At 49.5% G+C, this 16166-nt stretch overlaps 1 protein-coding gene across 4 annotated transcripts in view; it reads right to left on the bottom strand.

Moving 5' to 3' along the window:
* EXOC3L1 (exocyst complex component 3 like 1) overlaps window positions 1-16166 on the bottom strand; it is a 23795-nt gene that overhangs the window by 6981 nt on the left and 648 nt on the right. Inside the window, exons 2-9 of one of the 4 annotated variants that reach the window (XM_006028109.3) lie at window positions 13016-13176; window positions 9483-9702; window positions 6985-7657; window positions 6609-6726; window positions 3905-4030; window positions 2392-2492; window positions 1510-1620; window positions 1012-1153 (exon numbers count right to left, since the gene is read on the bottom strand). In XM_006028109.3, coding sequence (XP_006028171.1) covers window positions 1012-1153; window positions 1510-1620; window positions 2392-2492; window positions 3905-4030; window positions 6609-6726; window positions 6985-7657; window positions 9483-9702; window positions 13016-13176 — 1652 coding nt within the window. The remainder of the gene's footprint in view (window positions 1-1011; window positions 1154-1509; window positions 1621-2391; window positions 2493-3904; window positions 4031-6608; window positions 6727-6984; window positions 7658-9482; window positions 9703-13015; window positions 13177-16166) is intronic. The other 3 variants (XM_025209455.1, XM_025209457.1, XM_025209458.1) reach the window with 3 other exon arrangements.

Raw genomic sequence — 16166 nt, 5'->3', positions numbered from 1 at the left:
TTTCCCTACTTGTTTTTCACCTCAGACAGAGCAAGGAGACCAACTCTGCTCTCCCCTGGTTTGCACATAAGATCTAGGGAGGAGGACGTGTCTCAGAGCTCCTATCCTAACACTTAGTGTTTCCCTATCAGACTCACCAGTGCTGTGTGCCATGGTATCCATTCACTACTCCCCTATCTAAATAGCCAAGGATGGCATTAGCTCCTTGTGGTTCAGCATTACACTAGTAACACATGGTGAGTGAATTGTTTGTTGGGATCCCAAGGTCCATTGCACAGTCCTTGTGTCCTGGGATACAGGTATCCATTCCCTAGGCTTGGCCTGCATGCTAGATCTATAAAGCTAGGACTTTGCACTGGACTGTATCAAAATGCATTGGGTTTAGGCAGACCCAGCTTCCAAGTGACCCAGCCCTCCTCAGCCATTTACTTTCTACCCTGACACCCATGTTATCATCAGAGATTTTATAACTACTTCAAGATCATTGAGGAAGGCGTTATACAGTGTCTGGCCTATGGCAGAATCCCTTAGAAGCTCCCTTCACTCAGTCACTTCCCACTGATGACCACTTTTAAGATCTGTCAGTTAACCAGGTCTTAATCTCTTGGACGTGTGCTTTGTTGATATTGCCAGGGCTAATGTTAATCAGAGCGCACTGTGACACTGGGTCTGTTTATCAGGGCAAAGGAGCCAGCCAGGTGGAAGAGTGCTCTGGGTGATAGTGGGTGATGATGCAGTTTTAGCCTGTCAATGTGTCAGTGTGCCCAGCACAGCTACTATGTGCATTTGGGCAATGTGAGTGGGCACTGGCTTGTGAGCAGGGTTATGCTCTTCCTGTCTGTATATGACCCTCTTTTTTCACATCTGAGGGGAAGGGACTGCTCCAGGCTGCTGGAGAAGAGAGGCAGGCAGCTTCCCTGAACAGGGCCTACCACAGGCTCAGGCCCAGTGTGCCCAGCTGCTCTGCTCCCTGCTAGGGTGGCAGTCCATGGCATGCTCAGATGCCCATACCTGTAGATCCACCAGCAGCTCCTCCAGCAACAGCTGGCAAGCTTTCTTCTGGGTCCTGTCCAGTGCTGCCTTAAGGGAGGTAGGGATCTCCCTGGGTTCAGATAGCAAGTCACCATTGGGGTGCAGAGAGCAGATGGAGGAGCTGGAAGAAAGAAGAGGGAAATGTATAGCTGGAGCAAGCAGCCGGGGTGGGGGTTGTTCTAGGAGGGGGCAGACAGACTCAGCACAATGCAGATCTTACAAGGTCCCTTCCAGCCCTAATGTCTGTGAAATCTATGAAGATGTGTTGGGGAGGCCCTGGCAAAAGGGGAGGATGGGCCATGGGAGGGCTCTAGACAAGGGAAAGAAATTTGGCTCAGTTAGGGGGACAGAAGAGTTGGGAAAGGGTGAGGAGGTTCATGACCAAGATGGGGGATGGGGGAGTGCTGGAGAAGCAGTGGGACCCAGGCCTTGCTGGGGGTGATGCTCCGGATGGAGAAATGAATCTTGTACAATTACCTGAGCACCATGTTGTTGTTGAGCACAGCCAGGAGGTAGGGGACATAATACTTAGGTTTGGCCCGGTCTCGCTGGTGCTCCTTCCCATACTCCACCAGGGCCTCTCGCAACCTGTGGCACAGCAGACAGGGCCAAAAAGGACAGGAGAACTACCTTGGATGTCAGAGGCAGCCTTTCCTCAGGGCCAAGGCTCAGGGGCCCTGAACCTAGCTTTGTGAGCCACATGCTCGCTTCTCACATACCATGGTACAGCCTGGCACTTGCCCATCCATGCTCTTCTGCTCCATGCTGCTGTTGCCTCAATGTTCCCAGCAGCACAGTGCAAAGCATCTACACATGTGGTGGGGCGAGGACAGCAGAAAGGCAGACACCCAGTGCCCCATCCCACACAGCCAGCACTGCAGAGCTGCTTCCATGTAATACTGCCTCCCACCAGGTCCAACCCAAAGAGGGCACTCTGTGGGCCAAGTACGGACTGAACCCCTATTGTCTCAGGTGCTTCCATTCTTGTCTTCACCATGCCAGAGAATGAATAGGCAGGTTACAAGAGGGCTAAAGGTCGGCCTGATAGCCTACCTCCTCATGTGCCCTGCTGTGCCCCACATAGCCCAGGCAGGCTGAATACCCAGAAGCTGTGTACTACCAAGATGTGCCAGAAACTGTTTCAAATGGAGGATCCCAACACCCAAGTTCTTGGACCCTGGAATGGCCCAAGCACTGATAAATGTGCTGTGGGGGCCCATCCCACCCTAGCTGCAGCCCCAGGAGGTATCTGCATGGAGGTCCTAGAATCCCAGGTGTCAGAGAGCTTGGGGAAGAAGGGACAGGGATTATGCAGGGGGGAAGGGTGAGGGGGGCAGGCACTTCAAGGATGCTACTGACCTGGCCAGGAAGGTCTCCAGCTCATCCATGGCCATGGTGTAAACCTTCTGCTGGAGAGAGTCTGTGATCAGAGAGGCCACCCGGATATTCTCATTCAGCATCTGGGCAAGGAGAGAAGCTGAGTTAGTGCCTCAGATGGTGGCAACAGGCAGATGCGGGAACTGCAGATGCGCTCCTTGGACACCATGCCCCTGGAGCAAGCAGGCCTCACCCCCTGGATAGCACCCAGTGACAGGTAGGAAGCAGCAAGCTCTGGACATAGCATGCTTGGTCTGCCCATTCCCTTCCAGGAGGGGGATTCTGCAGTGACAGTGCCTTGGAGCAGCTGGCAGGAGAGCACAGGTCTGCCCTAGCCATGGGCTCCCCTAATGCCTGGCTGAGCTCCTTGCCAATGTTGGTGGGGTTTAGGGAACTGTAGTGGTACATTTTAGTCTATACAGCTCAGCAGCATGTGCTCCTGGCAGTGCCGTGAGGCAGACCTAGCATGAGGCCTATTCCCAACTCCTGCCCTTCAGCTCTCCATGCACCCATTCTGCTCCACTAATCTCTTGAGCTCTCACAAAGTCTTGTTCTTCCCCCTGCATCCTTCCTTTGCTCTTATTTTTGTTTCTCAGCTTCTCTAGCTCTCTTCTGGATTTCCTCATCTCACTCTGTTGGCCTCCAGTGCCTGTGCCAATTGCTGCTACTACAAGAGTGTGGCCACAGGAAGTCTCTGACAGGCAGGGAAGGGCAGGCATTGTGGTCTGTATAGGGCCCTACCCCTGTCACTTCACAGCCTTCTGCTTAGCCAACTGTACTTCTTTTCCTCCTTCTCCACCCCACACTCATGTAGACTGTTGGGCAGGGGAAGGGCTTTGCAGATAGAAAAGCTGTGGGGGTGGATGGACAAGCACTCTAGACACTTTCTCTGGACAGCCCTGTGACCAGGCGGCAGTGCCCAAATGACCCTCTGAAGGCAGGGCAGGATTATGCTGCTCACATTTTTTAGAAGAAACTTGGCTCTAAGAAGCCCAGGGAGTGCCATCATAATAACCAGGCAAACCCCAAGCACTGAGGGCAGAAGAGAACCCTCCTCCCCACAGGCATGATCCTTCTGCACAGGGGATCAGAGGCATAGCCAAGGTGGGAAGGAAGAGGTACGCTCTATTTGGAGCCCAGAGCCAGTCACAGACCCATGCCTGGCAGAATGCCCAGAGACAGCACAGTGCAGTCCTGGGAACAGGAACTCCAGGGCCTGGGTCTGGGGATAGTGCTGGGTGGCTCCAGTGTTACCCATGTTTTGGTCCCAGATCCCAAAGAGCACAGGACTAGCTCTACTCATAGAAGAGGCACAACATGCTGTGTGTGTCACACAACGAGCTATGCCTGTGTGGAGATGAACTTAGGACCTCACTGTGTGTGAAAGGCCTTGAAGGGAAGAAGTGAGGCCAAGATCTGTCTGCCCCACTCAGCTACACTTATGCAGCACTCTCCCTGCAGTGTGCAGGCATGTCTGGTCACCTGCTGGTCCTACCTGCATGATAATGACTGGCAAGGCAGACTGGAAGAAGCCCTGATGATCCATTTCTGGTTCCTCTTCCCTGAACCACTCTTTGTATTCCACCTCAAGTGTCCTTTGCATCCACTCAGTCATATTACCCTGAATGACAGAAGGACAGACAGCCAAGACTTGACCCTGCTCTTCAGAGTGGCTCTTGCCTGAGTCTGATGGAGCCAAATCATTCTGGCCCGACTGTGAGGCACACTGCAGCTGAAGTGTTTCAGTTCAAAGCCAAAATTTTAAACAACTGTAAAATCCACCTGCCTAGTCAGATGAGCATGAAGATGCGCCTGCTCCTGCAGAAATTCAGGTAGAAGCACTAGTGGGAATTCAGAAGTATTTAGTCACGGTGTTCTTGAGATATAATCCGGCCCACTTTTCTCCCCAAATGACCTAAACGCATCTTACTTGTAAATACATTTCTGAAACATAGAAGATGCCAAATTTTAGCCGATTTTGGATTTTAAACTTCACTGCAGAAGAAAGATTTTTAAACTTCCCTGCTTGCCATCTGACACCTTCAGGGAAGGAATCCTACCTGATCTATACAACAAAGAGCAATGCAAAACAACTCACAGAGACACTCACATGGACCCAGAGGGACAGACTTCCATCTTCAGCCCCCTCTGTGAAAAAATGAAGTTTGTTTCCTACCTATGGTGACTTTTTACCATATTTAATTTTCCCAGAGCCTGATGAAGGGCATTTGAGCCTGAAAGCTTGCAGAAAAAGATAATTTTTTGCAATTTCCTAGTTGGTCTAATAAAAAGGTATCATTTCTGAACCAAGAGTTCTAGATTTTTTAATTTCTTTCTTGTAAACCCCTTTTTAAGAGATGGAAGACTACAGGCAGGATATCTATAAAACTGAGGCCTTTGGACTGTCTCTATAGGGATTCAGCTTCTGGACCCAAGAACCAGCTCCAAAACCTGCTAACTCAGTTATCAGACTCCTCTACTAGTTCTAAGGAGTGGTGTGTGCTGTGCGGGAGAAAGTGACTATCAGTACTGCTTACAGACTCCTACCCCTCTCACAGACTGTAGAAGTGCAGAGCTGCAAGCCAGGAGCTGCAAGCCTTGATGAGTTCAAGGCTCTTTGTTTGCTGTCTGGTGTTAAACTTTGAATTTAAAGCTGATTTTTGCAACATCTAAACTTTACAGCCACAAAATTTCCCCTCTCTGCACCACAGCTAGAGCACTCCTGCCACAACCCCAAAATCCTCCTGAAGTTCACGGGAGGGGCAGACCTGGTATCCATGTACTTCCTTTAAACTGCAGCAAGGATCAGTGAATGGGGATGGGGCTCCAAATGGCTGGAAGAGGGGAAAGGGTCAGCAATACTGCAGAGTAAAGGAGGGGCAAAGTTAAGGTGGTGTGTCTAGGCCACATAAGAAGCATCACCTTATCTTGTAGTTTCCCAGCATTTGAATTCTAGGAATGATGTATCCCTGTTCTGCCAGGGGGTGATGAGCATAGGGCAGTACTGAATGCTGGCAGCCTCTACTCTGTGGAAGCAAATGCTTCATAGCTCCCAGAGGTAGGTATTGTCCTAATTTACCAATATTTACAAAAGGGGAAACAGACACACGGGTGTTAGTTGCCTTATCCAGTCACCTATTAAGTCTTGCAGAGATATCAGTAAAGCCCAAAGGTTCTCATTCTCAGCCCCGAGATCTAACCTGTACTGGACAGTTCCAAGCCATCAGATAGCACTTTGTGCACCTTGTGTAGGGACTTTCTGCAGAGGGTGCTTTCCCATATACTCAGATCCAATCAAGCATGGTCCTGGTGCTACCATCTGTAGGCTGTTGGGGCCATGGGGCTATCTTCTGACTATGTAGCCAACTCTCTCTCCACTGCCATATCTCTCCCCAAACCCACTTGTATGTGGAAGCTTATTGTGGTGACCCATCACTGCAATCTAAGCCACTGTGCTGGCAGGTAGGGTCCAAGGGGTTTAGTTTGACTCTGAGGATTCTCAGGTTTGCTTTTTTCCCCTGAAAACCTCATAGTTACAGTGCACATGACATGCAATATGCTCACACTTTTGTATAGTGTTTGACTTAGTCCTACATGAAGCTCTGCACCTCTCACTGCTACTAAGGCACCTTTCAAAAAGATTAAGACCTGGCTACCTGACAGCACTTGAAGTGTTATTTTCCTCCTCTTTGGGGTTGTCTATAAGAAATCATCATGTGATGAACTTGTTACTCCTGGGATTCTGCAGAGATTAGTCTGAGGCATGATACTGTTAATTATTTTCTAGGGCCCTAGGACTGTCCCCCGCATGCCCTGACATTTTGAGACCTTATAAGCCCTTTTGTTTCAATGCACTTTTTTAATCAACATGTCCTGAGTCAGATCACAGCCACAACACTAGAGGGGTCTGTGCCTGCAGGAGATCACAGAAGAAATTAAAAGATAAAAACAGGTGTGAATGTTAGGAAGAAGCTCTTAGCAGTAAGACTTGTGGCAGAGCAGGCTCCTGCTGGCCCACCATGCCTAAAACCCCAGCACGGGCAGAGTGAGAACAAACAGGACCAGAGGAGCCCTGTGGAACATACAGGATTTTGTAGCTGTTTGCTGGGCCCTCAGAAAAATCAACTCCTACCCCCTATATCAGTTGCTCCAGCCCTCCACAGGAGTCTTTCCAGCACGTCATGCCCCAGCTCACTCACTCTGACTTTCACCACGTATTTCCTCTCCATGTGATCCACCACCTCAGGAGGGACCAGGGGGCCCAGAGTTGATACATCCACCTCAGGAAGAAGGTCAGGGTGACTCATCATTTCTGGGCTGAAAGAAAGGAGAAGGGGAGTCAGTGAATGTGCTCCAAGAGGAGGGGTAGCTTTTACTTAAGGGACCAATGCACACAAACATGTGACTCTCTTGCTCCAGAGGAGGACTCTTCACATGCACACACACATGCAAGCACGCACACACACACAAAATGTCATTGCTTTCCAGCTCCACACATATACACATGCATGCACATGCACATATACACATACACATGCACATTTATATACAGGTTGCCCTCTGGCAGGCATTGACCTGTGGTACACATGCAGAACCCAGTCAAGGACGATGAAGATCTCTTGTTTGTCTAGGTCCCAACTGAGGATGTCCTGCAGGTGACTGGACAGGCCCTGATGGTACATGATGGTGCAGACATTCACGATATTGTAGTGCACAGGACAGCACTGCACCATCAGGTCCTTCACCACACACAGCTCTGCCAGGATGTTGCTCTGCAGAGCAGCTAGGTGCCTAGCCATCCCCGGGCCCTTCATGTCTGCATGACTGGCCTGAAAATGGGCAACAGTGATGGTTTCCTGAAGGACCTGGTAGAACTTCTGCCTCCAACTTTTGGGGCGTCCTGGGGGAAGGAAGTGGTGGGAGCGGGTGTCCAGGAACAGGGCATCAATGTTCTCTTCTCTCTCAATAATCCGCACAGCAGAGACAAAGAGGGCTGGGTCCTCATGTACAAGCTTCATGCTCCTGCCAATGATATTCCACAGCTGCCGGGTCAGCTCCTCATTCACCTTCTGCAGGCCACTGAAGTAGGACTCCACAATGTCCAGATCCTGGGCATTCAAGAGGTCGCTGTGATGCAGCTGGGAGAGGGTATTATCACGAAGACGCTCTAGGACCATGAGCCCAGCATGGGCTTCCAGGAGATGCTGATCATGAAGGAGATGGAGGGTCTGAGAAAGGAGCTCATGTACTGCAGAGAAGGGGAGAGATACAAGAGTCTGAATAACACAGGGAGGAGCCTGATGGCCCTATGCGTGATGGCAGCAGGGACTATCCATGAGAGCTTGGGCTCAGGGCAACAGAAGCATCCTAGGCTTAGCATAGGCAGTGGAGAGAGACCCAAAACAGGGGCAATAAGCACACCTAGGAATAGGTAAGTGTGTCATGGGAACCAGGTGAGCAACATTAGCTAATTCACAGCTGGTCAAAGGAGGGAGAGTGTCTTTATGACCAGCCACAAGAGGTGGAATCTTATTTGATACCTTATGAAAAAGAACCTAAGTTTAAGATAGTACCATGAACCTCACTACTCACACTCCATGACCAGTGCCCCCATCTTCCCATTGAGAGGCCCCAACTTGCATTAGTTTTCCATAAAAGCTGCAGTTCTCACCAGCATTGTGAATGCCTACACCTCTGATAATCAGGTTCCCAGCATCTTAAACTAGACCCCAAAGATGATCCCACTACTCATGCTTTTGTGGCTGTTTTGTTCCTCCAGTCCCAGAAGCACAAGTCCCCTGTGGAGCACCCAAGTCTTCTAGGACAGTGGTTCTCACCCTTTTTTGTACCAGCACTCATTTGTAAACATGGATGGCCAATCCCAACTCAGTGCTCCTCTCTACCAACCTGCTGCCCCCTGCCCCCAGACCAGTGTGTGTGTGGGTGGGGTGGGGTGGGGTGGGGGGGGCATGGAAAGCCCCAAGCAGTCCCTTGCAGGCTGAAACTCTGCCATTCTGCAAGGGAAAAGCTACCATTTCCCATGTTTTTGTCCTTTAAAGGAGAATCCATTTTTAAAGTTTGTTGATATAATTTTCAGCGGTGTATTTGGTAGCCATGTTGGTCTGAGACAAAAAGAAATGCAAAACTCTAGAACTCTTGGCTCAGAGATGATAACTTTTATTAGACCAACTAAGAGGTCACCAAAAAATTATTTTTTTCTGCAAGCTTTTAGATGTGTGTACCCAAAAGCTTTCAGAAAAATATTTTTTTTGCAATTTCTTAGTTGGTCTAATAAAAAGGTATCATCTCCGAACTGAGTTCCAGGGTTTTGCATTTCCTTTTGATCCATTTCTAAAGTTTGTTCATGACCCATGGGTTCTTTTGTGTGACCCACTTTTGGGTCACAACCCTTGGCTTGAGAAAAGCTGCTCTAGGAATCCCGCTGCAAGGCCTCTATTCCACACACCCAACACCTGAAAACATGGTTGCAAGCCACCAAGCGCCAGGTGGCATAGCTACCCTGGGAAATGAAAACAAAGGATTAGGTCAGTAATTGCTCAATGGTGAGGTGAGGGAGGGCTGACCTGACCTGACCTGAAGGCAGCAGAAAGATGGTGAAGATCACAGAAACACATTACTGGGAGAGGAAAGCCACCAGCCCCACAGTAGGACACTCCCTATGGTCTCTTGCCTGCATTTATTCATGTTGCCCCTACTTTTTCTCACAGGGGCAAGGGAGAGCACATGACTAATGCAGCTTGGCCATGCTAAGGGGGTGATGTTGTGTTTTGGTGGAAGGTGAAAGAAGACTCGGACTGAAAAAAGTCTTTGACAAAAAGGCTGTGGAGGATTTCCAGATATGTGGATGGATTCTGGCTGAGACACACTCGTGGGCCATCCCCTCCAACTTGTCCACCGGGGACCATCACTGTGGGCTTGGGCACCTACCCTGGTGCTGACTTCTCTACCCATGCTGAGGGCTTAGGGAGGGTTAATTACCCTGGCCTAACCATGGTGCCATGCCACTCTGGACCCCCAGTGAACTCTTAAAGGGCTAGGCCAGAGCTTCTTACCTGAGACCAGCTGAGGAAGAGACTGCACCACCAAGCCCAGCTGCACATGGTCTGTCACCACAGCTCGCAGCTGCTCAAGGTTTTGGAAACACTCAGCACTGCCCAAGAGGTTCCACTGCACTGTCCCCAGATCTTGACACACGCTCTGCACTTCATCAGTAGCCATGCACAGCTGTTCCAGGCCTGCACTTACCCCCTCCAGGTAGGACTGGACAGTCGACTGTCAAGACAGAGAAAAGGCAAGAAGCAGTGACGAAGTGCAATAGCTACCAAGATTCTGGAGGTGAAAACTAGCCCTAAGCACAGCTAAGCACAGCTCAGCAAACACCTCCCCCCCACCACAGCCTTCCTCAGACCTCCAAATGCCATCCATGCCTCCCTATACCCAAGCACATTCCTTGAATCTTGCTTGCACACCTGTTCCCCACAAAAATACACTCCCTTTACCATATCCATACCTCTCACACACTGCCCCTAATCCCAAAGTAACCTCAGCTTTTTGCATTCCCCTATATCCATGTCCTTACACACAGCTCATCCAGACCCCCAAGAGTCAAATACAGAGACAGATAACCCCCACACTCCCATGACTCACACACCCCTTATATGGTCCTCTGGTTCCACATAGTCCTTAGCCAGGGGACCCCTGATCTAGGGAAACTAAAATCACAATGGGAATATTATCTCCCAGGTATATCACTGATATGCCTAGATGGCACAGGGCAGCAGGGATAAGTTGCTGAAGGACAGAAGACCTGCCCAGCCTTGAACTGTGAGCTGGCTCTCCTGTTAAGACTGGCTGGTAGCAGCTATCAGGGTAAGTGGCAAAGACAGGAGGTGAGACAACTTCAAGAAGAGTCCAAAACAGGTCTGAAGGAGGAGACCAGAGAAGGTCAGTGCAGAGCAGAAGGGAGTGCTGCAGAGGAAGAGGTGCACATATGCAGCCACACTTCTGGGTTGAAGGGTACAGCTGGAGGGTGAACAACACAGCGCTTCTGCAACACTGGAAGAAAGAGCAGATTTTGGTGGGGATAATAGTCCATAAAGGGATGAGGGGTGGGGAAGGGAAGACATGTTTTGGTAGGGAGAATTCCTGCATTCACATAGGGGCTGGATCAAGTTATCCTTGAGCTTGCTTTCCATTATATGATTCTATGTGTAGCCATCAAACCTTGGGAAGGGAGGTAATTTATGTAGGGATACTGTAGGGAGGGAAGAGTGCATCTGAGTACTGAACCTGGCCATAATATTTTAACAATGCTTACAGCAGTAGGACGCTGATCACTGTTGCCCCCTGTTTTACCTGTGGCAGGTTAGATGCTGTGCCTTTCAGTTGTGCAGCACTGATTGTTATAGTGTAGTTTTTTAAATAGGTTAGACAATGATTTATAAGGGTTAGTTTGGATACGGATAATCCTGCCTCGGGCAGGAGAGGGGATTAGCTGACCTCCCCTCTGGCTCTACTTGTCTATGACTGGGGAGGGACACGATACTAAGGAGAAAAGAGCATGTTTGTATGGGGATAGTGGCATTAATGTTAGAGGGAAGGTAACAGATGTGTGGACCCAACTGCTGTAATGTGGATGGTCAGGTATGTTTGTGTGGGAATACCAAGGAGTCCGAGTGTTGGGTAACAGGCATGTGTATTTGTATATGTATGTATTATGCAAATTTGGGGGTTGCTGTGCCAGTGTAAGCAGCAGGTAGATGATACCCAATGCATACTTGTTCTACATGATCTCTTGTCTGAAATGTTTTAAAATATTTTCAAATTCAGACCATGCATTAGGTATTTAAACATGTTCTACAGGAAAGGCCACCAGCTATTCGGAAAACGTATTATTCATAATTGGTTTGATAGAGCACAGATTCCCCATGCTAGGCAAGTCAAAAAGGTGGCATTGATAGAAACAGAGGTAGGAATGGCACCCCACTTCACTGCCTGCAAGAACATTTCCATGCCCACAGACATATACACCCTTGTACTAGGCCAGCTATGGGGCTGCTGCTGCTTGAGGTCAAGAACTCCTTTGGAAGCATGTTTTCTGGTATCCCCTGCAGATCCCACATGGGAAAGAGAGAGAGAAAGAGATTTTCAGTGTATTCTACTTGCTGCATCATCACCACAAGATGGTGCGATTCCTTATCCCCAGGCACCTACAGCTTGGACAACAGTCAGAAGGATGGTACTGTATTTCATTTCCTGCTTTATCTATTTGACCTCTGGATCTGAATGCAGAGGTGCATCTTTACAGAATGTTAAAGGAAACAAGTGATTCTCCCAACTCCATATAATTTCAAACTGACTCCTTAAAAGCAACCCTCCCACATTTCAATCTAGCAAATACTGTTAAGAAAAATGAGTAATTGAAACTAAAGCTAGAAGGATGACATCTGTGTCACCCTGAGATAACACAGGACTGCTTGATCATCAGACACAACACACTCAGCAGCCTCACCCACAGCCTGGGTACAGGATTTGCTCTGTCCCCTGATGCCACTGCATCAGAGTGGTTAATATGTCTTAAATTCACATTAAATAACAGGTGGGGTCGTCCTGTCAAGGAATATTGAGGGTTTTGTAAAATCTTTTATATCCCTGCTATCCTTTCTTTGTTGCAAGGTTTCAGCTGCATGTGATTCATGTGACTATTTTATGTGTGAGCTGATCATTTTTCAAAGGAACTGCAATTCTGTTAAATTACATGTTCAGTACAAGGGTCAGAACAGTGTTTTGCTCTTCAGTTTTGTGAACATCCAAACATTTCTATTCATCACCGAGTAGACAGGACTGCTGGCAGCAGCAGTGAGAACTCCAATTGGGGCAGTTCTGGTGACGTGCTGGTAGAGACAGTGGATGCTCATTGGATAATACAAGCTTTTTTTCCCTCAACCACATAGAAAGGCAGAGCTCAGCTTTTCAGAGTGGTCAGAGGAACAACACTCAAGCTAACAGCTAAGTCAAATTAGCCTCTGGGCACATAGAGATGTGTTAAAACATTGAAAGCATCTGCATTTTAGCTTTCCTTTTGAAATTTGGGCAGGGATGTTTATTTTCCAGCTACAGTGATGGGGGACAGTGTGGGCATAGTTGTGCTCCCCCCTCCCCAGTCATCCTTCCAAAAACACCTCTAACTTTGGGGCTTTGGTTTCTCACACTTGTTCTCAGCCTAAAAGCAAGTTGACCTGAAAGAGTCAGACCCTAACTTTGACCCTGACCCTGCCTCACACCTCAGGTACATTTAAAGAAAATCTGACTTTGATTTCATGATGTGTTTTCATGCTTTGGATGGATCTAGCAGTGTTTTATGTTCTCTAAGCCCAAAGTAGGTTTAATACTTATAACCTCCCCTGTCTAATGCTGGCCAGTGTGAAGACAACTGATTAAGCATGAATGTGATTTAGTGTTAGGCAGTGGCACACTGGGCCCTGAGGTCGAGTGTTAGTAAAACAAGAAGCATCAAGCTGGAGGGGTGGAAGGTCTCACTTCTGTGTGCCCTGCAGCCCTCAGACACCCTGAAAGAAACACCCACCTTTAGCCGGGATTGGATGGAGTTGTTCCGCTGCGTCTCCCGCCTCCAATAGTGCCCAAGACCCTCCAACTTGTCTGGGTGGTAAAATACCCCAGAAGCCCATTTCAAGGCAGCTCCTCTTGCCAGCTTCTCAGCCTTCTCCACTTCTGGCCATTCCTCATCTAGGGTCAGAGGTAACAGTTAAGAAAAGAAATCCAAAGCAATGCATCCTTCCCAGACAGGAAGAGCATTTCCATGTCAGCTGCTTCCCTGGGACAGGGGCAGGAAGCAGGATGTGAGCTTACACACCATACAGTGTGTATGTGTACACACACATGCACGCACAGATATGGGAGCCCATAAGAACTCAGATATCATGGTGATGAATACCTTTACAGGGAGCACAGGGACAGACACAAATCTCTCTGGGAAAGAGACATGGAGATATGTTCACAAACGCACGCTATGGGCAGCTATAGAGAGAGATGTTCGGTGTTTCACTTTGACAGATAGCCTGCCTTGTATGCACAAACCAGATCTTCCAGTCAGCCCCTCATGAGATGCCTTTTGTGGTGCCTTAGAATAGTGCTTCTCAAACTATCTGATGTGGTGGACCAGCAATTTTTTTTCCAGCGGGTCAGGGACCGGTGCCCGGTTCAGCCGGTGGCAGAAACTGCATGTAACAGTGCTACACAAATGCGCAACCGGCTGGTTCTTTCTCTTTCCTCACCTCGCACAACGTGACGTCACCTGGAGTGTTGGAACGTACGAACTGTGGTGCTATGACATATCAATGTTATGCTTCTGAAAACATATTTCTTTCTTTCCTGGCAACTCGCTGCAGACCACCACTTTGAGAAGCACTGCCTTAGAACTTGCATTCCCAATGTCATGGCTACCCACAGAACTTTTGAAGGTGCCTTGCCCTATCGGCTCACCAGTCGAAAGCAGCTGCTAGTGGCCTGCGAGTGAGGCAGTGACTCAGCAGGAGAGACATTGCTGCAGCTGGCAAGGCCTTTTCCCCAGGCAAAATGATTCCAACAGGAGATTAACATGAGTGACCAAGCAGAAAGCATGGGAATGCATTCCCTGGCCTGGGTCAGCCTGTCCCTCCTGATGGGCAAGGAGGCTGCTCTTACCATGGACAATACACCCCCTCACTTCAGTCTCAGCCAGGTCACAGTACTTCCTTTGAACCCCTGTACCAGGAGAGGGGAGGGAGAATACTCTGACCCTTGCCACAGCCCAGGCTAAAATATGACCCCTAAACTAGCACATATTGGATGTTGGAGGAGATCCTTCTGTGTCTTTTTTGTCTCTACACAGCTCCTGTGGGTCACCCCAGCTGTGCTCCATGTCCCTGACTAACACTAGATCTCTGCTAACCAAACTAGTTTTACCCTGCTCTGACACCAGGGAAGCAGCTGCTGGGTGCATGCAGAAAGCAACCCCATTAACTCAGATTGCAGAAGGCAGGGCACAACTATGGCTGGGCACGCTTCATGGATCTACTATCTGCTTTGGATTGGATTGTGCTTCCCACTACTAACTTCACCCCATAGTCCAATTCAATGGAGCTTCTGAATAGTGTGCAAATAACAGGTCCTATGGAGTACCAATCTGGGACAGAGGTCTGGGGTTCTGTCCCATTGCTAGGTGTAACAGGGGTACCTTGCCAGCCTGGTCTCTGCCTCCAGTCCTCCCCTGTCTCTGGGCTGCCCACTTCACTCTCCTCCCATGCCTTGATGTAAACAAAGTTCAGTTTTTAAGCAGGAGGCTACCCATTTTCTTGCCCTCTTAATCACCAGGGTCTTAGTACACCCTCTGACCTACCCTCACACGTGTCCCATGCCTCACAGATGACATCTCCAGTTCTTACTCATGCTCCGGCCGAGTTGGACTTGGTCCTCTGTTAGGACTCTTGCACACTTCCCTCACAGGCCACACTCATACCGCCCCCCATCACGAGGGCCTCTAACACTCCACCCTCTCTCACAGGGTCTCTCTCATCCATCACCCACTCTACTGCCCTGCTCCCCTTTGGAGTGGCTCCCCTAGGCCACCAGGCTTTGTTGCTTCCACTCTGTGGCTGACCAGCATGCAGCCTTTTGGGCATTTCCCACTACCCTCATCTGCACCGGGTCAGGCCCTTCTCCAGACAGGGGGCTAACTCCTCCCCTTGTACCCCTCACCAGGCATCCTTACACCAGACTCTCTCCTCCTCTCAGGGCCTCTACTCCCGCCCACTCACTGGGGCTGGGTCCCTCACCCCCACTCTGGAGCCTCCTACTTGGCTCCTGCTATGCCCCCAGGCTTTACCTAGCTGCCTGGGTGAGCCCCAGGTTCCTCCTTTGGCCTGGGCTATGCCTCAGAGCTCCTAACAAGCCTGGGTTCCCCCTGTACAATCTCAGTTCCACCAGGGATGTGGGGCTGGAGTTAGGAGGCACCCCATACTCACCTTTCACAGGGAGGTAACTGGCCTGGCATTTCCTGGGGGCTCCCATACCACCAGGAGCCCCACCAGGCCACCCATTCCCAGCAGGGTGCAATTTTAGGTCTTACCCAGGACCAGGAGCCTCCAAGCCATCCCTCTAGCTCCTGCCCTTACCTCCAAAAGTTTCATGAGCAGTAGTTTAGCCAGCTGATGTTGCTGCCTCCTCTGCAAGCAATAAACTACTGGCTTTGTACAGCTGGCCTGTGTCTGAAAACGACCACCCTCATCATCGACCTGGCTGCTCCCTGCTCCAGCCCTTAAAGTGGCAAGCACCAAAGGTGCACTGCCACACTGGGCAATAGGGCTCTAGATGTCACTCCACACAGGAAAGTTATTGGGGGTTGGGCACCACTGTAGCCAAAAGGTATGTGAAATTCAGAGAAGAGCAATTACGGAATTAGGAGCTGGAGATATGCATTTGTGAGGAAAGCAAGAGCACTCCATAACTTGGAGACAAAACTGTCTGCAAGTCCCCAGGGCTAAGAAGGCAAAAGGATTATTTAGCGGGTTGGTCAGTGGAGGTGTAATTTGGAGCAGTTGGATGATGATAAAGGAAAATTAATGATAACTGGGAAAGCTTCTTGCCAGGAAGAGGTCAATTGAGCCAAGGGAACAGCGGGGGAGCTCTAAGCCTCTGAACATGCAATTACACTAAACCAAAGTTGGGAGAATGCACTG

The sequence above is a fragment of the Alligator sinensis genome, unplaced genomic scaffold (assembly GCF_000455745.1).
Source record: "Alligator sinensis unplaced genomic scaffold, ASM45574v1 scaffold642_1, whole genome shotgun sequence".
NCBI lineage: Eukaryota > Metazoa > Chordata > Crocodylia > Alligatoridae > Alligator > Alligator sinensis.
This window is presented reverse-complemented; position numbering and strand designations above follow the sequence as displayed.